The 21,775-nt window shown below is 39.1% G+C and overlaps 1 protein-coding gene across 3 annotated transcripts; it reads left to right on the top strand.

Annotated features, from left to right (window-relative positions):
- The first annotated feature begins 1,965 nt into the window (after positions 1 to 1,965).
- ttbk2a (tau tubulin kinase 2a) lies at positions 1,966 to 20,985 on the top strand. 3 transcript variants are annotated; one of them, XM_083543614.1, is made up of 16 exons: positions 1,966 to 2,286; positions 5,231 to 5,376; positions 6,529 to 6,676; positions 7,900 to 7,973; positions 8,105 to 8,245; positions 8,323 to 8,427; positions 8,554 to 8,619; positions 8,849 to 8,941; positions 9,024 to 9,149; positions 10,106 to 10,263; positions 10,391 to 10,598; positions 10,675 to 10,886; positions 10,976 to 11,489; positions 13,779 to 14,057; positions 14,785 to 15,641; positions 16,247 to 20,985. In XM_083543614.1, the coding sequence occupies exons 2-16, from the start codon at positions 5,308 to 5,310 to the stop codon at positions 16,671 to 16,673; spliced, it is 3,477 nt and encodes a 1,158-aa protein (XP_083399740.1). In that variant the 5' UTR covers positions 1,966 to 2,286; positions 5,231 to 5,307; the 3' UTR covers positions 16,674 to 20,985. The 3 variants fall into 3 exon arrangements, with proteins under 3 accessions (XP_083399740.1, XP_083399742.1, XP_083399741.1); XM_083543615.1 differs by lacking the exon at positions 1,966 to 2,286 and adding an exon at positions 3,359 to 3,527; XM_083543616.1 differs by lacking the exon at positions 13,779 to 14,057 and having other exon boundaries at positions 1,989 to 2,286.
- The last annotated feature ends 790 nt before the right edge of the window (positions 20,986 to 21,775 follow it).

Here is a 21,775-nt window from a genome sequence, read left to right as displayed (position 1 = left end):
CATAGTCGTTAAAGACACCTAATATGGAGTTGGTTTGATGATGATGATAATTCTTGTATTATATTTTTTGTATTTCTATTAGTATTGGGTTAGTAGAAGAAGCATGAACTGAGCGCTAACTAGTGTTTTACATCTAAAAGCTACACTCCTAGGGATGCAAGAATATAAAGAGTAATTATTATTAGTATTTTTCTTCTATGAAGGTAGAGAAAGCAGGGCAGAGCAGGGCATGAACTGCACAAGTTGTTCCCTGGCTGTTCAATGTAATTTTAACATATTCCCACCTGGGAAAAAAACACACTGTCAGCCCAAATCAGTAAATGATGCTACCACTTCCAATCGTTTTTACAGAAGCGTCTACTTGATCCGTACCGGAAAAACAATTTGTACTGTGCATAATAAATATAATAAATACCAGAAACTACCGTAAATTGATTTGACAAACTTCAGACAGGAAGCAGAAGCATTTGCGCACACGCGAAGTACAAATAGTTATTTTCGGTAGGGTTTGAGTAGCCGCCACAGCGCCCTCAGTGGACAGGTGGTATGTCACAGAAGTTTCAGATCAGAAGTGGGCGGGGCTTATACAGTCTATTTAGATCGTCGCGATACCTAATACTGTACCTATTAGTAGATTTCTTCTAGTGGGTATGTGCTATAAACACATAGATTTTTTTGTAAACAAGGTCTTAAATTGTCTTAAATAAGGTCAATTCGTTCATGCATGAAATGCAGAATAAGCAACATTTAAAACACAAACCACGTTAATGGATAACACAATAGTTAATACTGCATGAACTAAACAGATAAACTAAAAAAAAAAAAAAATGTAATTATATATTACGAAAACGCTCAACGTGAAAATTTGCGCGCTGTTTTTTGATATTCTGGCCTCATCGGCTGCTTGCCGTTATATAGTACCTTTTATTAATAAGCAGTATGCCGACTTTGATATTTTAATATCATGTGTTTATTATATGTATTTTCTTTATATTCGTTTTTTTTTTATAGGAGAAGAACCCTAGGTGCAAGTTAAAGTGCAGATTGGGTGTGAATTTACTTTGTCATCAGGTGGATACATTTTGAAGAAATCTCTTGATCCAAATGTGAGTCGGATATAGAATTTAGTCTGAATTTAGTCCACGTTCAGTAGAATATGAAGGATAAGATAAATGAATATAAATGAAATATAATAAAAAATAAAATATTCTATATATAAAAACAAAAAAGTGCTAGGGAACTAAGAACACACTGCACATAATATGATATTGCACATAATGTGATACTGTACATAATATGGTATTGTACATGGTATTTTATTAACATACATTGTATTTATTGTGAAACATTGATAATGTAGTTTGATGGCCACTGGTAGGAAAGATCTCCTGTCATTCTGTGGTTCTTCTTCTTCTTCTCTTCTTCTTCTTCTTCTTCCGGCTGCTCCCGTTAGGGGTCGCTACAGCGGATCATCTGTCTCTATACTACTCTGTCCTCTACATCTGCCTCTTTCAATCTAACTACCTGCATGTCTTCCTTCACCACATCCATGAACCTCCTTTTTGGCCTTCCTCTTTTCCTCCTTCCTGGTGGCTCCATCCTCAGCATTCTCCTAACGACCCCATGCCCCTCTGACCTTTCTTAAACACAACCACACTGTTCCCCATATTCACGCACAACTATAATTTTAAAGAAGACATTTTATTTCTAAACATTTTTTTCCGTCATCCACGATTAAATGGAAAAATTTTAGATTTTTTTTCCTTGTTTGGTTTTGGAGTATTACAAAAAATAAAATAGCGGTCTTTTTTAATTCTTGTAATTCTCTTTCTAAAATAAAAAATTAAACGGAGAAGAAGAAGAAATATCACATGTTCGAGTCGATCTTTGAAATGCGCCTTTAAAAAAAACCCGATTCAACTCGATAAGCCGATTAGTTGGACCCAGGACGGTGCTCGTGCACGAGGAGATCGGAACGCGCGAGTACGTGTGTGTGCGCTGTTGCGAAGGCTGGCTGCGTCGCGCACGCGCTCAGCGGCAGGATTTCTCTTTTACCGGAGGAGGAGGAGGCGCGCGCGTCACGAATCCGCAGCGACCGAGAGATGCTACCGAGAGGCCGATCAGAAGAAAAGCTCATTTTAATGTCTGCTTTTTGTACATAAAAAAAAAAAGCGAGGGCAATGCGCACGGAAGAGCCGCCTGCAGCTGCGAGTGGAACGTCAGCATGATCCCGAGGGCATTTTAGAGATCCGGCGCTTTCTGGATCACAAGCAGGGACCCACCGAGGTAACCAACATGGATCCAGATGGCCGGTGACATGACACTGACAGCACACTCCTACAGTGTACTCAGAGGCATTTTGCATGTTCTTATAATGTGCATGTAGCTGTCTATAGGCGTGTGTTTGTGTGTGCGCGCGCGTGAGTGTGTGTGTGCGTGTGTGTGTGTGTGTGTGCGTGTGTGTGTGTGTGAAGATGGTCAGCACTAAATGTGCTGTGTGTAGCAGTAGCAGATTGCTATGCAACAAGCGGACTGCCTTTGTATTGCAGATCACATTTCTCTAGTGGACCAGACATTAACCAGCGACTTACACTAATCAAGTAACTGTCAAGCTGACAGTCTGTCAAAAATAATGTGAGCATTATATAGAATTAGTTATCCTACTATATTATTCCCAAAGTGGGGTATTTCTGAGAACCTGGCAACACCTACATTAAAACCCTACCAATTAGACAACCAAGCCTACAAATAACAGCAGGTCTGATTACCCGGGGTCTTTAAACAATCACGTCTGAACATTGAGGGAGTGGAGGGCAAAAAGGTGATGAGGTTGCTTGTGGGGTAGAACCAAAACCATTTCCCACACTTTCCTACCTGACAGGTAGTGTTCCTGGAGTTATGGTTTCCTTGAGAAACCTTGATCTATGGCATAATCTAATATGTTTTTTAAACTATAGTCCAGGATCCTCCAGGTGTACATGATGTATAATGAAGGGGTCCTCAATTTTTTTCATGATGTTACACTGGGGGGAAACACATTCATATATTAAACTATCATAAAGATTTGTATTTTTGCAATTGAATATGTTTGTTTTCCTTTTTTATTTTAACTTAAGCTAAACGACCTGCAGGAAAACTACACCCTTGTGAAAATGGCTCAGTTCAGTGTTCTTTGTTTGTTTGTTTGTTCATTCATTCACTATACATTGATTGATTGATTTATTGATTGATTGATTGATTGATTGATTCATTCATTCATTCATTCATTCAGTCCTTTAATAATTATTTATTAATTTTACAGTCACCATTGAACACTGGAACAGGAAGGGAACACAGCCTGAATGGGATGCCAGTTTAATACACAACCCTATTTAAACGCACAATTACGCACACACCTACACACATCCACATGCTCATTTACACTTGGGGTAATTTAGCATAGCAAAGCATAGCCAATTAGCCTACCGGAATGTTTTCGGGACATGGGAAGGAAACCAGAGAACCCTGAGGAAACACACGCAGACTCAGTAAGAAAATGTTAAAGCCCAAACAGGGGGTATTATGAGGTCATAAGTGCTTTTCACTGCAACACTACACTGAAAACCGTTTATTCATAAACCCCCTTTCCCCCTGAAAGACAGATAATGAAATGCTTGAGTATCTTTAAAAAATCTGCTATCGTTTGAGATATCCGACACAGCTGAGTCTGAGCACATAGTTGCAAGGTAGCAAAATATGAAGAATAGTGATGAGATTATTGAGAGCCTTATCTTACTTATTCTGTTATAGAAGTCCAGACAATGCATAGAGACAGAATTGCATTTTCGGTTTAGCCTGAGGAAGTGATGTATTCCAGCAATGAATAGCTCCAAGTTAGAACAGCTCCAAGTTACATAACAGAGACCTCATACACATTCCACCCTCCTCAAAATAATTAAGCTCCAACTTTTTTTTTTTTCCAATCAAGGGCTGGCTAGAAAACGAGAGCTACAACTGTAGAGCAAAACCCTTCTCCACAAGCAAATCATTGGATTATTACATTATAATCACAAAGTTGTGACTAGATGTGAATAATCATTCCTTTTTATCCCAGAGGGAATCACCTTTTTTTTTTTATTTTGTATTGATTAAAAATATACTGGTGCATTGGTGTCTAAAACACCAAAAGATAGGTAAAGAAACAGAAGTTAATTTCAGGTGCACTTTAATGGGTCTGTGTCTAACTTTGTACAAAAGTTTTGTTTTAGTAGTAGCACAACCACTTTACAATCCTCAGAACCACCAAAGGAACCCTTTTTTCCAAGAGTGTAAAATGTTTAATGTTTTTTATTGATTTAATTTTTTTTACTTTGGAAATGGATCACTTCTTTACCGTAGCAGTGACTCGTTTAGCACTGTATACTAAAGAGCACAGCAGTCCTCGCTTGCAGCTTGCGTACATAAAATGGACGTTATTGTTCTCTTCCTAAAGCTCATTGGGCTGCACTGCCTTTTCTAAGCTTACATTAAGAGTTGGGTGGAGAAGAATAGACAGACAAAGAGGGAACAAGTAAGTCATAGAAAGCATATGGAATGTCTTGCACTGATTCAGAGCTTGAGAATGACAAAAAGAAGGTAAAGCTTCACAGACCAAAGATGCTCCTTCATATCTCTGTCTGTCAGTCTCCAGTGGCACACTTCTGCTAGCATTCAGTGGACATTTTTCAAGCAGTCAGCTTTTTTTTACTTAGTTGTGTGTAGGAGTGTGTTTGTGTGTCACAACCCACAGGACTTTGTGAGCTTAGCTGTCAGTAATTTGCGGATTTCTTGTGCACTTCATGTTGGGGCGATACAAAGCACCAAAAGCATTTAATAGTGAGTGAGTGCAAGCAGCAAGCATGACAGACTCAAAACAAAATACTGGACAGACTGCACTGCACTCGGCTTCGTCTGCAGCTCTACTGCTGACCAATCAGTCTGTGTTTGTGTGTGTGTGTGTTTAAATTCTGCTCAGGTTTGCATAGTCAGTGTTGGAATGAAGCTTGTGTCAGAGGAATTGCTGTGTATATTTGTGTGTATATATATATATATATATATATATATATATATATATATATATATATATATATATATATTTGTGTGTGTGTGTGTGTATGTGTGTGTGTGTGTGTGTGTGTGTGTGTGTGTGTGTGTGTGTGTGTGTGCGCTGATCTTAACCCCCCCTCCTTGTGTCTGTGGTGTTTGTGTGCAGGTAGCACAAGGCCCTGATGCCAAACACAGATTCTCGCCACTGAATTTAGGAAAAGCTCGGAGCAACACAGAGCCAGTATGAGTGGAGGACAGGAGCAGGCTGACATCCTGTCTTCTGCTGCTCTGGTTAGGGAGCGATGGAAAGTGGTGAGTGTTTTTGCCCGATCATAGCTCACTGTCCTTATAGGTACACATAAGTATTTTGCTGAAGCCACTACATTGATAAAACATAAGCGTTAAACTGAAATGGTTTTTTAAAAACTTTTAATGGTAAATCTACTCGAACTTAGTAGTTTTAAGGAGCTTAATATCTTATAAATTGATCCAAGGTCTATACAACTCCATCTATTGTAGAAAATTCTGTTCTTCCTGGTAGCCAACTTAAACACTAGGCACAGTTGTGAAGGGAAACTGTTTGCCTCTTAGTGATAGGCACTGCCCTGCTCTATGCCTACCTCACAGGGTCTGTGTGTGTGTGTGTGTGTGTGTGTGTGTGTGTGTGTGTGTGTGTGTGTGTGTGTGTGTGTGTGTGTGTGTGTGTGTGTAAGAATGGTGTCCAGTGACTACAGCCAGTGTGTTGTGTCAGGACAGTTACTACTTGGTTTCCTGATGGCTCGAGTTGGGTAAAAGTACTGCCTGCTTATCCTAAGAGCAGTGCTGCCACTGGCCCTGATAGAAAGGAGTGTTTGGGTTACTAGAACATTGGGTCAATGAAAAACAAGAAAATATTGTGACTTACAATTTGGAGGTAGGATAACTATTCACTGAGTATCTCTGGGATTTTACTTTGTTCTGAGACTCCAGGAAAGTGACCCTTTTCATTGTCTGCATCTGATACCAACATGAAATAAGTATTAAAAGGGTTAAAAAGACAAAACAATAAAATATGAATGACATAAGGATTTTTCAGAGAAACAAGGTTTCAGCTAAGTTACTGAGCTCCTAGCAGGTAAATTCTGCATACAAGAAGCCGTACACTAATCTGTTATAATCAATGCCAAAGACTGTCATAAAAAAAAAAGAAAAAAAAAAGAAATATAATATAATACACGTTTTTTTTATTTTTTATGTGTGACAGCCATATGTACAGTCTTACTCCATGATTTATATACAAATTGTAAATTGATCATATTGATTTTCTAGAAACATTACTTAAAAGAAATAATATATATCCAGAAATCTTGTCGTGTCTGAATAATATGACAGCGAACACCCCAAAAGCCACGAAAGACCAAATTTCTCCTTCTTAGTAAAATATTAAAATAGGTTTTAATGTAGCTGTCTTTCATTGTATTCTAGCTGAAGAAAATTGGTGGTGGGGGCTTCGGGGAGATCTATGAGGCATTGGACCTGCAAACCAAATACAGCGTAGCGCTTAAGGTGGAGTCGGCCCAGCAGCCCAAGCAGGTGCTCAAGATGGAGGTGGCTGTGCTGAAGAAACTACAGGGTAACTACTAAAGCTCTGTTTCATTCATAGGAAGCATGCATTTGTTATTCTCAAGTCAAGTCAAGTCAAGAAGCTTTTACTGTCATTTCAACCCTATATAGCTGACGCAGTACACAGTGAAATGAGGCAATGTTTTTCCAGATCCCTGGTGGTACATAACAACAACATAGAGTTACACAACACAACGTACCTAAGAGCCACATAACAAAACAGAATTCTGGTGTATGTATGAAGCTGTATTTGTTGTTTAATTAACCATGATTGTTAAATGTAAAAACAAAAGAAATCCCACTTTTTATACTAATATTAAAACTCTTAAATATCACCATCTACTTTGATCTGGTGCTGATAACTACACTGTATTAATATGTATTATTATTATATTATTATCTTTGAACAGCACACATGGCTATGACATTAGAATGCATCAGTACATTGACTCAGAAAGTAATGTCAAACCAAAATCTCATACCAATCAAGCATTTCAGCCTGATGCCGGATTGTTATGTGCTTAATAAGAGGATATATTAGAGCTGTAATATAAAGTGAACAACCTCTGATATTCCATTTGTATTGGTACTGGTACAGAGAAAGTATGTGTGAGTGTGTGTATGTTTGAGAGATGTATATTTGGACTTTTGATTAGCAGAAAATTGATGGATATGGATCATGTTTGCTTTTTAATGGCCTAGTTTTTGGATATTGGTGCTTCTATTTTCCTTCCTCAGGGAAAAGGAGTGTAACCAGAGATCTTCCCCAATCCCAACCCCCATCTGAGCAAAACAGACATTTACAAAGAACAGAAACATCCCCTGCATATCTGTAGACACATAATGATTCATAATGTATTTTGTGCATGAATTTGTGTCAAAATAGATTGATGATTAAATCAGGAAGTAGGAAATGGTGCTGGACTTGCTTAAGCAGCCTTGAGCATGTCATTGAACAGGGTGCGGAAGAGAAATGATTATGGACATTTATGCTTCTTGGAATGTATCATTCCAGACAGTACAGCCATTCTAAGAATTCCCTGTAAACCTCTATATATCCTTTTAAAGGGATGGGAGCAAAAGTAGGAAATGTAAGCGGCTTGCTATTTCTGTATTAGTTCGGTATTACTGTGTAGAAAAATGTATGCATTTTTGCCATTTTCTGCATCGGAGATTGCAGACATAAGTTTGATTTGTTTTTTGTTCGAAAAAAAACACCTTTTTCTTTTTTAGGTAAAGACCATGTGTGCCGCTTTGTGGGATGTGGTCGCAATGACCGCTTCAACTACGTTGTCATGGAATTACAGGTAAGGTTTCACATACCTTAAACCACAAACCAACAAATATTTAGTACAGTATATACATCAAACACAATAATGTGCAAATTAATGAGATGGAGCTTGTGATCATCTGAGCCCTGGTTCCTGTGTTACTTCAGGGTTTTAATTTGGCGGATTTAAGGAGAAGTACAAACCGCGGAACATTCACTGTCAGCACTACGCTCAGACTCGGCCGACAGATACTGAAGGCTGTTGAAAGCATCCACTCGGTTGGCTTCCTGCACCGTGACATCAAACCGGTAAATGATGATGCCAATGTTTAAACCATGTTTCGTTTTACTGTGCTGTTATTTAAGAGTCTTGCTCTGTGTTTTAGTCCAACTTTGCCATGGGACGCTCCCCCTGTACTCGTCGAATCTGTTACATGCTGGACTTTGGCTTGGCACGCCAGTTCACAAATTCCTCCCAGGAAGTCAGACCAGTCAGTCATTTTACTCTCTTAATATGTGCTAGTGCTATTTTGTTCTATTTATATGCTCCAGAATAAATAATATGGTGTAGTTCTCTATGTACATATCTTATACTGGACTGTTGTGTGCTCTCTCAGCCTCGTCGTGTGGCAGGGTTCAGGGGCACGGTACGATATGCTTCAGTCAACGCTCACAAGAACAAGGTGCATACCCATTATTTGCTCTAATACATCTCAACTTTTTTCTTGTGTTAATAACTGATTTCAGTTTAGTTCACTTATACTACAAATAAACACACCACTTTATCATTGCTTGTTCTCTGACTACTATTCAGCATCTTATAACTGATTGCATGTCATAATTGTGTTCACTTTTATTGCTGAGGGAATAACTTTTTATGCTTAATTGTTTTTAATCACTGTTATATTACAGGAAATGGGCAGGCATGATGACTTGTGGTCTCTGTTCTACATGCTGGTGGAGTTCTTGGTTGGACAGCTGCCTTGGAGGAAGATCAAGGATAAGGTGTGTGAGGAATATTAAGATAAGAGCTCAAGTCTGTTTGATTTGAAGGCATTTGATTTTAATGGACGTGTTTGTGCATCAGGAGCAAGTAGGGAAGCTGAAGGAGACATATGATCATCGCCTCATGCTGAAGCATTTGCCTTCAGAGTTCAGCATCTTCCTGGACCACATTAGCAGCTTGGACTACCACATCAAACCTGACTATCAGGTGATGAATAATTATTATTAGTCATGTGTGGGTTTACACAGGTTTTTGTCATGAAATAACTAGTGAAATATTTTGGAATTGGTGATGCAGGTTTTTTTTTTAAGGCCATGGAAATTTGTCTGCCATTTGAAACGCGGCTTCATTTATGAATCTTTCAGTGAAGTTGTGTAATTGTTGCAGAAGCCAAATAGAACTAACATTTTTGAAACTGAAATTAAAATGCTTTAGAAACACAGCTCATTCACATGTAGTAATGTCTACAAAACTCCTTAAAAGTTGCATGAAGAGCAAAAAGCATGAAATGGATGATCCTCTAAAACATGTAGTAGTTTTTTGACTTGACTTAAATGATCTGTGTATAAACTGAAAGACAGAAGTGGAATTTATTTTGACTCACTTCTATGGCAATTCAAATATATAAACATATATGATTCTTAATATTTCTTTTAATATTTGAAATGAATGCCAATAATGTAAACTGACTTGCCTTTTACACACTTCCTCCAGAAGTCATTTTAATCCCTATCCTAATAAACTAGCATGAGCATGTATTTTTGTTAGCGGTCCAAAGCACTTTTATAAGTTGCATGTATAAGGGATCTGCTAAAGATTGTAAATTTCATTTCATCTTCATATAATACTTAATATTATAAAGTTTACAGCAATTAGTCTTCTTATGTGTACATTTATACATAAATCAAGTGTTTTCAGAAATAGCAAAATTCCTGAGCAGACACTCATATGAATGTTTTATACGTTAAACCGCCAAATCCATCATGAAAAATGAAGATTTTTTTCATAGTATTAAAGTATGTTTTGAAATTCCCTCTCAAATAAAAATAAACATGATACGTTAAAAAAAAAAAAAAAAAAAAAAAATGTTCTTTCTTTTTTTTTTTTTTTTTTTTTTATTGCACTAATTTATTACTAGCTGTGTTCTTGTGTATTTCCTTTAGCTTTTGATGACAATTTTTGAGAACAGTATGAAAACTTACAACGTGGTGGAAAACGACCCATACGACTGGGAAAGGACGAGCACAGATGGTGCTCTTAATACGCCTACAGCTACCAACGTGCCTCAGCATCACACACGCCTCACGCCAGCCTACATGGGGTAAGCAGTGTTATATGCTATCCATAAATGGCAGTTGGAATTAGCAGGTTATTTTGGAAGTGTAATGCATGTTGTCAAAAACCCGCAGTGTGTTGTGCCAATTAATACATGATTTGCTCTGTCCCAGGATGGCCAATGCCTCTGTGGTGCTTGGAGATCTCCTGAAGGAGAACACTGATGAAGTCCTACAGGATGAACAACTCAGTGATGGAGACAACAATGCTGTGCCAGAGCGGCAGCCTGACTCTCCTGCCATTCCTATGAGAAACCCAGAAGCTGATGGTTGGGGAGATCTGGACCGCAACAGCAACCTTATTCACTTTCATGCCTGGAAGGTATATTATCCAAAGTGTATCTGAATATTATGACTTTAAATAAGTCCATCCATACATAACTAGTGTGCATCTGCAGGGCCCCGCAGAGGAGGAGCACAGCAACAAGGGTAATCCGATTCCTCACGCTGTACCCAGCCTTGGTTCTCCTGTGTGTTTACGCTCTGAGGTAGTACCCTCAGACAGAGATGCTCCTCTTCTGAGAAAATTGCGCAACATCAACACCTTTGAGCTAGACAAGCGACTAACCTTGGATCCCAAACCCAGCACAGAGCTTTTTCTGGAAGCATGGTTGGTTCTCTGTGATCACAAGAATATTATTCATTGTGTTAAAATGTGTTAGAAGCTAACATTTTACCATCTTAATGTCTGTGTAACAGTGTGGGGAAGCAGATGCCCAGTTCAGCACAGGACCAAGAAGGTAATGTTGGTGCGGTGCTGTCTGCTGCCACTGTTCGAGTGTGGCACTATGATGAAGAGTTCCTCTCAGGAGATGCATCACCCAAACAGGCCTCCCCAGGCTCTCTGCAGCTCTGTGATGGAGCAGTCAGTAATGGTTTTGTAGCACTGAATTTGAGCACAGACCAACAGGATGTGGATTTGCAAGACTGGGTGATGGTGGAACGTGTCTCTGACCAGCAAGACATTCAAGGAGCAGCCAGTAGCAGCCCAGGAGCCAAAGCCAAGCGAAATAACAGCCCTATAGAGGAACCAGAAGTGGTACAGCCAATGGATGAGTCTCCTGATAAGGCCATCCCAAGCCCTTCCCAAGGGCATACTCTGGCCACACTTAGAGTGGAAAGGCTTGAACTGAGTATGGTTCCAGCAACAGGTCTGCTCCCCATTACACCCACCAGTCCTGCTGATGCACTGGCAGAGGGAGCTCTCACACAGGTAACACAGGCTCACCAATCACTGATTCCACGGTTTATATTAACCTAAGTGCACACTTCACTATCTAAACCCTATTTGGTGTTCAACTGTTAGAAAAAAACAGATATTGTGCCATTATGTTCGGATACTGAGTACACATAATATATAATAGAAAATTTAAGTTGCCATAGAATAAACTACCAGACATTTTGGTATTTTCAAAGTTATGTAATGTGCACTTTACCTTAACCATCAGAAAACTTGGGATGGGTTGAGACCATGAATAATATTATACTTTCTCTGTATTAGGACACATGCCAACTGGATTCGTGTTGTTAATGATTAATCTTAATCTTAATCTGATTTTCTTCTTTTTCTAAATAATTTAATACAGTATAGTGACAGGTGATACACAATACAGACCTCTATTTTTTTAATAGCTTGATTTCACAAGAAGAGGCCATCCATCCTTTCAGACATTTGCATTTGCTCATTTGACTGACACTTTTATTCAAAGCTACCTACAACTAAGATAAGGATACAACTGAGCTGTTGAGCATAAAAGGACATGATTAAGAACCCAGTGATGGGATTGAACCTTTGACACTACAGTATGTAGTTAAAGCCTTGACCACTTAGCCACAAATGTGACATTATTAGAATTACTCACCACTACCTTTTATTAGAACTCTTGCGGTAATTAAATCTTGCTTTTAAAAGCTCACTGAGTCACAGTGTAAAAGTTTGTGTACTTGCCAGAAGCTAGTACGTGTTGTGCATATTCATGGAAACCTTGACAGGCAATAAGATGGCGACTTTCATTCGGATGCTTGTTGCCAAACAAATATACAGTAAATATCATGCTCTCTGAGGGGTGTTGGAAGGATTGTCTGAGACTGAGTTTTATTTATAATCTATTAAGTTTATTGCTACTGAGTTTACACAAAATGGCATTGTATAATATGATATAAGTGGGAGGTTGTAGCTTAGTGGTTCATTTGTGAATTTAAATAACAGCCACACCATGCTGCCACTTCTGGGCCCCTGAGCAAGACCCTTAACTCCATAGCTGCTCAGTTGTATAAATAACAACCGTCGATCTGAATAATCGTGTCTGCCAAATGCTATAAATGTAAATGTAATCAGGAGATGACTCTAAGAGCTGTAATCAGGGTGAAAACTATCACGTTCTCTCACCCACAATAATTACACTACATACACAATTTGAGCCACATAGACTTAAGCGATGAGTGATGATAAATATAAATTCAGCAAACAAAAATTTATATTGGGTTCCGAACAGCAAAAATAACAAGCTATGTAATTTTTCCCTTTAATAATTATTACTATTACTACTGCATGTTGGTAAAATGTTGTGAATGTTGTGTTGCATTAAATATATTGCACATGACCAAAATCTTACAATGTCAGTTTTTCTCAATAACCAAATCTCTGGCATGTGGAAGCAGGTCTTGTTCTGATAATAGTTTCTATTTGGCAGCAGTCAAAATTAAGACCATCTGATTTAGTTCCTAAATTTCGACTTGAAATTCCTCTAGAAATAAGCTCTTTCCTTAAAGAAACCTGTGAGATGGCAGAAGTAAAACACTGACATCTCTGGAATACAACAATACTTAAATAAAATAAATGTCCTTATAACTATCCTTTCAAACATTTAGTTTATAGACAGGGCAGTTATCACAACAGTATTTGTGTTTGTGTAATGCTTATTTGTTGAAGTATTTAGCTTTTCACTGTGTTTATGCGAAGTTTCCCATCCAGTAATTGTTACCAGCTGCTTCACTTCTGCGCTACGCATTAGCACATTAGGCTCTCTGAGGACTTCTCATTCGTCATCTGTGTGAATGATAGCTGCTGAATTTGTTCTCAGCCTGTGTTAAGTAAGGGTTAATGCTATTGAGCTCACCTGACACCAAGTTCAACATGCTACCTGAATCGCAGTTCTCTTGGATCAGGGTCAAAGCTCTGTTCAATGATGAGCTATTTTAACTGAGCACATACCCATTTGCATGCTAAGGTTATTTTTAGTACATCTGTGGGCAGAGGGTGTGTGTATGTGTGTGTGTGTGTGTGTGTGTGTGTGTGTGTGTGTGTGTGTGTGTGTGTGTGTGTGTGTGTGTGTGTGTGTGTGTGTGTGTGTATTTTTTAAACGGCTTTCACCCACACACTGTTATCTATATCCACTTTTTGCCACCCATCCATTCTTGTCTTCCCCATTTCTTTATCTCTGTCCTCCCTTATATGATCCCCTGCCTCATTTCTCTCCTATTCCCACTTCTCCTCTTTCAGCTTCCAACCTCTCCTGCATCTCTACCCGAGGAGGTGGTGACTCGGAAGCTCCTGCGCTCCCCCAGTCCTCATGCCTTTCTGAGCACATTGTCTGATCCCTTGCACCAGCGCTCCCCACCCACTATCCGCCGTAGCCAATCCGCAGAACACCATAACCAGCACTACGTCTCAACCTCCCAGCCCCGTATTACTCACAGAAAGCTGCCAGCCATTCCACCAGGCGCCTCCAACTCCAAGATACCTTCAGTCATACGCATCACACGTGCTCAGTTGCAGCAGGTGAATACCCAATTTTCCCCTCTGCCCAAGCACACGCTTACATATTTTTTTTTACCAGTTTGCTTGCTCAGTCAGAGCTGAGGCTTTGTTCCAGAATGACGATTTCATGGTAGGAGTGGTTTTATAAAAACTATTCTTATCTGGGTATTTACTTTCTAACAAACATTTTGTTTTATCATTCCAGGCTGTTTAATTAAAGTTTTAGCTTAAAGTCTAGCTGTCTGTTTGGCTGCTTTGGTCATCTTAACCTTGTGAGTCCTGCTGCAGACATATCGATTGCTTATTCTGTGTGTAATTTCATCAGACTGCATTTATGTGCTTTTCCTGTGGAGTTGGTTGATATAAAGACTGAATTATATATCTAGTGTTGTTCTGTGGGTCAAAAACATATAAATAAATAATAGCAATAAAAATGATTTTAATAAATATTTGGACAGCAATATATATTGAGGTGAATAAGAAGTACTATGAAAAGGTATACATTACCAGAATCAAATGTGTACATTTTTTATGTTTAAAAATTTAAGGAAAAATTAACAATGACCTTTTTCTAATATTATACAGGTACATTCAAGTCAAGTTACCTACTGTGACAGAACTGCAGTACATCTTAATTTTAATCTGGTCAGCAATGGTGGCTGGCAAATTAATGTAAATTATTTTTTAAAAATCGTTTGCATTTATACTATTTTTGTCCTACAAACTGAATCTCTTTTTGTCATCTTAGTTGACAGCTCAGCGTCCATCTGCACTCTCCTCCCACTCAGCCTCTGACAGCGTGCCACAGTGCCACCAGCTGGAGAATCATGATATCAATGGAAAAGAGTCTCTGCCACAGGATTTCACTGTGGACATCCACTCACCTCAAGAGTTGCCTCAGTCTCTGCGCTCCAATCCCTCCAGTGTTGATGCAGAAATTCTGCTAAATGGAAATCTGCAAAGCCCAGTGCCAAGCCCAAAAAACGTACCTGCTAATGGCTGCAATCCAGCACTGACAAACAGCCACGCCGACTCTGCAACAGATGCCCAGAAGGCTCTACTGTCTGAGCAGAAGGACACAAAGAGAGACTCTGATGTGTACACAGAGCCTGATCAGAACTTTGCACTGGCGAACAATGTAACATCCTCTGTTGAAAGTACTAATCAGGCTCCATCCTCTCCAGCTGCTTTCTCGTCTCGGGATCCAAGTCGTCGACTGAGCCGTATCCCTGTCCTCGAGCCCTCCAGTTTGCTGCAGGATGTTCCTCCAGGCTCAGCCAAAGAGAAACTGCTGCAGAAACGAAGCCGCCGCCTTCCCACCTCACCCTGCGCCTCACTGTGTGCCTCACCTTCAATTTCCTCAGTCCAGCGTGATCAGCTGTCCTCCACTTCAGCCTCCGAGCGCTCGCAGGACGAGGAGTCCCTACATGGATTGAGACAAGGTGATGATGCACCCTCGCTGTCCTCTTCCTCTGGCCTAAACTCCCATAAGAGCAAAATACCCAGACCTGTCAGCCGCTCTACCGTTCAGAGGGAACTCACGTCCCAGTTTGTGCCTCGGCCGCCTCCCGGGAAACCTCCCAGCCGTACGTCCGCAGATGGCAGGTAAAATTCAAAGAAACATTAGTAGAACTAGTAAAACGTTCATAAGCCACATAAAAATTCCTTTACAATGCACTTTGGATTGTTTTTGCCTTTGGATATGTCCTGTAAACAATATCAGGCTCCCTTTGTTGTGAAACTGCTTTCTTATTATTATTTAAGAAAATGTCATTTTGATCTTTTTTCATTCAAAGACAGTTACCTAGTTACGATCTAAAATCATGTACTTTGTAATTTCTTTCAATAAATAAATGCATGGTGTATTAGGGCAGTGAATTGTTTTTACATCTGAAAGACATTATATTGACAAAGGTTTGTGGACACCTAAAAATCTCATTCAACATTTAGTGCCCATTTGCTGTTAAAATAACCTTCACTCTTTTGGAAAGAGTTTTTTCAATTCCTTTGTTTATATAATGTATTTTCTGTAATTGAGGTTTGTGTCAAACGAAACACATTAACACATTTGGGACATAAAAAAAAAAAAAAAGATTTTAATCACCAGTCACAGTGTCAAAAACCGATTTCAGAAGAAGGCAAATGACATGTGTAAGTGCTTCAAAGTCTAGGTTAACCTAGTTAACATCATCTTCGTCTTTGGTCTGCAGGCTGCGGCGTTATCGGATACGAACAGGCAGCGCAGGTGACTCGGAACTGATGACTTGCCTGGCTCAGCTGATGCGAGGTGGAACCAGCCGCTCCTCATCACTGCAATCGCGCAGCTCCCCACAGCATGTGGGCACCAGGCTTGTCTGTATTAACCAGTCGGGTGTCTCACATCACCACCTCCATCACCAGCGCAGCTCCAGTGCTTCCCCTCGTAGCTGCTCCTCACTACAACGCTCCATCAGCTCTTCCCCCTCTCGTCACGAGCACCGTGTCGGATGCCTGCGCAGCCACTCACCCCCCAGCTTCTCGGGGTCTCCTCCTTTGCGCCGTGCGCATCCCCATGCACAGGAAGGCAGCTGTGGCCACAAGGCCCGCACCAAAGCTTGCATTCGGGAGCCCAAGTGCTCTAGCAAGTTGAGCAGATAGTTTCCCCAATAAATACATGTACACACGTTAGTGCACTTGTGTAAAAATCACAAACAGATCAGCACGGAGGATAAGGCCTGCAAGATTCTTGTTTTTTATGCTTGACTTGTACCTATATAGTATCCAGTCTTATTACAGCAACTACACAGTATTCTGCTTCTTAGATTTGCACCCACTACACTTTTAAATCGGACAATGAGAGTACTACATGTATCATCTCTGTAACCTATGTTCTCCCGTTGTTCTAAACCTTTTTTTTAAGAATTGTGAGTGTAATGCATTTGGGATTTTTTTGTGGGACTAGTATTTTGGTTTGTTTTATCTAAAAAAAAAAATTATAATCATGCAGCGAGAGCACTGGTAGAGTTCATCTAACATTAGATGCATGGGTTTGTGTAATTGCATCAAGCTATTAAAACCTGTAATATAGTATTTATTGAGAAATGTACTTAGGCTCGATTGCATATTGCACCCTTCTAATCCATGCAGTGGCAGGTACACTGACAGATCGCCAACGTAACGTATAATTCCTGGAAGCCATCGATTTGATCTTTTCTGTCTGTGCTGTCTTTAATCCCTAATTAAAGTAAATGTATTTTTTTCCGAGGGTGCAGGGTGTGAGGACTAGCGTTTTCTTCCCCCAAAAAACACTAAAGCAATTGCAGAGATTCTTTCATGCAATTTGCTACGTGCCTAAAGAGACGCTACTTTGGATTATGGGCGAGCACGGTACAAGCTTTTACAATCAGCTGGGTATTGTTTTGAGCTGTGGCGCTCATGCTGCTCTTTTGTTAAAGGCACATGCTTGCACATACACATAGACACACACACATCAGACGTACACACACTTGCAGATACGGCATTCATATTGGCTTTTAAACTCTGTCACTCGTTTGATCTGTGCTGATCGATCACTGTGTCCGAAAGGGTTATCTGCTCTGCAGGTTGGATAAGCTTCAAAGAACGTTCAAAGGGAATATTTTATATCTAGCATAGTACAGAACATAAGAATTTCAATCACTTATTCATGTGTAAGGGCAGCGTGGAAAGGAGAAGGTTGTCCCCCAGATCGGTGGTGTGCAGTTTTGTTAGAATGATAGAATGAAGTTGAAAACAAAACTAATTATTGTCAGCTAGAGATGCTTTAAAACTAGGCAGTATGGAATTTCAAATAGCAGATTTGCTCAATGATTATGATAAGATTGATAAGTCACAAAACAATTTTATGAAAACAAATATATTGCACCAAAAATGTATATACTCTTGCCTAAAATAATCATTTTTGCAGTGCTCTTTAAGGAGATGGTCTACCCTTAAAATATGATGCTGTGTAAAGTGTGTGGGTTTTTATTTTGTTACATCATGAATTTCATGTTGTTACCTGATGATAGATGATAGAAATCCTAAAAACATGATATGTATGCAAAAGGGAAACAGTTCAGGAAAACAATTTAGTGTAACGTGAAAGGTTTTCCCAGACCACCATGCATATACAGTATCTCACAAAATTTTGTACACCCCTCACATTTCAGCAGCCATTTTAGTAAATCTTCTCAAGGGTCAATACTATAGAAATGAAACTTGGATATATTTTAGAGCAGCCAATGTGCAGCTTGTAAAGCAGTATAGATTTACTGTCCTCTGAAAAGAACTCAATATACAGTCAATAATGTTCAAATAGCTTTATGTCATGTAACCATGCAAAGCCACATGTCCTATTCATCATGTTTATGTTTTTCTCACAAATGTGTGTATCTTGTATCAGGGCAGTTAAAGTTTGGTGCTTTGAGTACAATTCTCTCATACTGACTACTGGATGTTCAACATGGCACCTCATGGCAAAGAACTCTCTGAAGATTTGAGAATTAGAAAAGTTGCTCTCCACAAAGGCTATAAGATCAGTAACACCCTCAAACTGAGTTACAGTGCAGTGGCCAGGGTCAGACAGAGGTTTTCCAATACGGGTTTCACTCAGAACAGGCTCAGGGACCATCAAAGAAGTTAAGTCCTTGTGCTGTGTGTCAGGTGCAGAAGCTGACTTTAAAAAACAGAAGCATGAGTGCAGCCAGCACTGATTTAGAGGTTGCAAAAGCAGAAGGTCCGCTTTTCAGTGCTCAGACCATACGCCACACACTGCAACAAGTCAGTTTGCATGGCCGTCTTCCCAGAAGGAAGCCTCTTCTGAAGCTGGCTCACAAGAAAGCCTGCAAACAGTTTGCTGAAGACAACCTGTCCAAGAGCATGAATTATTGTAACCATGTCCTGTGGTTGGATGAGACTAAAATAAACTTGTTTGGCTCAGATGGTGTCCAGCATGTGTGGTGACGCCCTGGTGAGGAGAACCAAGAAAATTGTCTCTTGCATGGTCAAGCATGGTGGTGGTCAAGCAATTGTCTCAAGCATGGTGGTGGTCGTATCATGGTCTGGAGCTGCATGAGTTCTGCTGGTACTGTGGAGCTGCGGTTTATTGAGGAAAACGTGGATTCTGACATTCTGTGACATTATGAAGCAGAACATGATGCTCTCTGTTGAGAAACGGCTGAACGGCAGCTTGGGAAGCGCCTTGTGTCTAACATCCAGCAGCTCCATGATGTCATTATGGAGGAGTGGAAGAGGATCCCAGCAACAACCTGTGCAGCTCTAGTGAATTCCATGTCCAGGAGGATTAAGGCAGTGCTACATGACAGTAGTGCTTACACTAAATATTTACACTTTGGACAGAGTTTTGACATGTTCACTTACAGTTTACTTACTTTTGTTGCCAGCTATTTTGACAATAAAGGCTGATGTTGAGTTATTTTCAGAGGACAGTAAATCTACTGCTATACAAGCTGCACATTAACTACTCTAAAATATGTTTTATTTTTATGGTATTGTTTCTTAAGACGATATACTAAGATGGTTGCTAAAATGCGAGGGGTGTTTTTTTTTGTGAGATACTATAAGCACATCCTTTTTGGAGTCATTAAGATTAAGTATTACACATTTCTTCAGAACTGAATTTTTCTATAGTTCTAATAAATCCATGCAATTTATTTCCCTGTACTGACATTTTTGTGCTTCCTTTACCACGTTCTCCCTTTTTGCTCTACTCTAAACTGCCAAAAAGGTCAGTAGTTCATGTTCACCATCATTTCCCATATATGATCGAGACATGTTTTCATGTCCTTGGAGGCACTGTTAATATATCTTTTTATTAATATACACTAATAAATGATTCACATTTCCTCTTAATGTTCTTTGATATAAGTTTCACTTTCAGCCTCTCTCTTTTTCAGCTGACATATTATTTTGGGTTTTTTAGGAAGTGTCTACTATCGATACTACTATCGACATATGACATTAGCATTGTGTATCAGAGAATGCCATTTTTTGTTTTGAATCAAGAGATGATCCTGTGATGTATATTACTGTCAGTTTTAATTTCCAGAGATTATGCATGCGTTGCATTTAATTACTATGGTTGAACTAATGGTTTTTTGGATCAAAACATTTGATGTTCATTACACAACTGTTGCTAGTTGCAAATAGTTCCTTGGTAAAAAAAAAAAAAAAAAGGAGCATTTGCGACTTCCCTGTACAATCTACCACAACATGAGATTCACAGTGTTATTCGGCCTCTGCCACCCATCATCTAGAATTAAATCTTGGTACGGTCATGTGTAGACATGCTAGGGAACTAGAAATGGTCATTTTAAAAGGTAATCCCAATGGACGTTATCATGTTTTGCCCCATTCAGTGAAGTTGTTGTTCTACATACATATTTTCTGAATTAGAAATGACAGGGCCCTTTACATTTCTCTGTGTGTAACAGCTCTGCATTCTTTTCCTGCTGTCAACATCAATGTCTTAGTTGATATGAAAATGTAATACTGTAAATGAGGAGCCAGTTTGTATAAGGAAGCTTCTCTCTGCACTTTTGATGTCTGAAGAGTGTTAAAACAATGAAGGTTCCAGGGTGCCATGTGCTTCACGGCTGAAGTTTTCAATAGTTGATTTTATTTTCTTTTTTATTTATTTTTCTTTTCCTATTTGTTTTTCTGTTACAGATTTTCTATGTTTTATAATCTGATTTAAGTTAACAATGCAGTGCAGAATTGAAACAGCATTGTACAGCCTAAAAAAAGAATGTTAAAGAAAGAGACCACATTGTACATTTTTGCAATATTTGTGTTGTTTTTAATTTGTATCATATCAATGCATTGTACAGTGTTGTGTTTGTTTTTTATTTTATTTAAAATTGTTTTGTATTTTATTTTTATAAACTGGTTATGAATAAAATATTTATTCAGCATGCCGGCAGAACCTCTACACCTCGTGTCCTGCAGTTTCTCAGTTCTGGGTGGGTTTGATGCTTGATTGTTTGATGCGTTTGCTAACCAAAAGGAAACCAAAGAAAACATGATACCTTTCTGAGTCATCCTTGAATGTCATATCCTTGATTAAGTCTATTCTAGTGCAGAGGTTTCCAATTATGTTTCCTATAAAAGGCCATAAATCGATCTTGATTGAAAATTGTGAATGTATAAAAGTAAATTGCCGCCAGACTGGAAAAGCTAACGAATTATATCATTTTGATGACAAATATTGTATTAAAAAAAAAAAAACAGCAGACAATTTTGTTTTGTCTGTTCATGATAAGCTGTTTAAGGCACAAGGCATGCTGTACCTGCACTGTGAAGCATGCATGTACACTAAATACAATAAATAAATAAAAAAAAAAGGCAAATTTTATTTAAATATCTACATTTCATTTTACGGCATTTCACAGACACCTATATCCAAAGCAAACTTACAGTTTTACAGTTAGCAAAGAAAGGTGAAGGGCATTTCTCAGGAGCCCAGTAATGGCAGCTTGATGGTGCTGGGATTTGAGTCCATGACCTTTTAATCATCAGTTCAACAACTGATCCACTGAACTACCACTTTTTCCAGGCTACATTTGTTTGCAGCTTAAAAATAAACAAATGTGATATTAAATTAGAAATTTCTAATTTAATTTTTAAGCATTTTTGGGATCAGTGGAAACAGAGGATAGATTCCAGAATTAGTTGGCCCTTGGTGACCTTAGATTTGGACCACCATGACCAAAATGTATTGT

This window comes from Silurus aristotelis (assembly GCF_946808225.1).
Source record: "Silurus aristotelis genome assembly, chromosome: 6".
NCBI classification, from domain to species: Eukaryota; Metazoa; Chordata; class Actinopteri; order Siluriformes; family Siluridae; genus Silurus; species Silurus aristotelis.
This window is presented reverse-complemented; position numbering and strand designations above follow the sequence as displayed.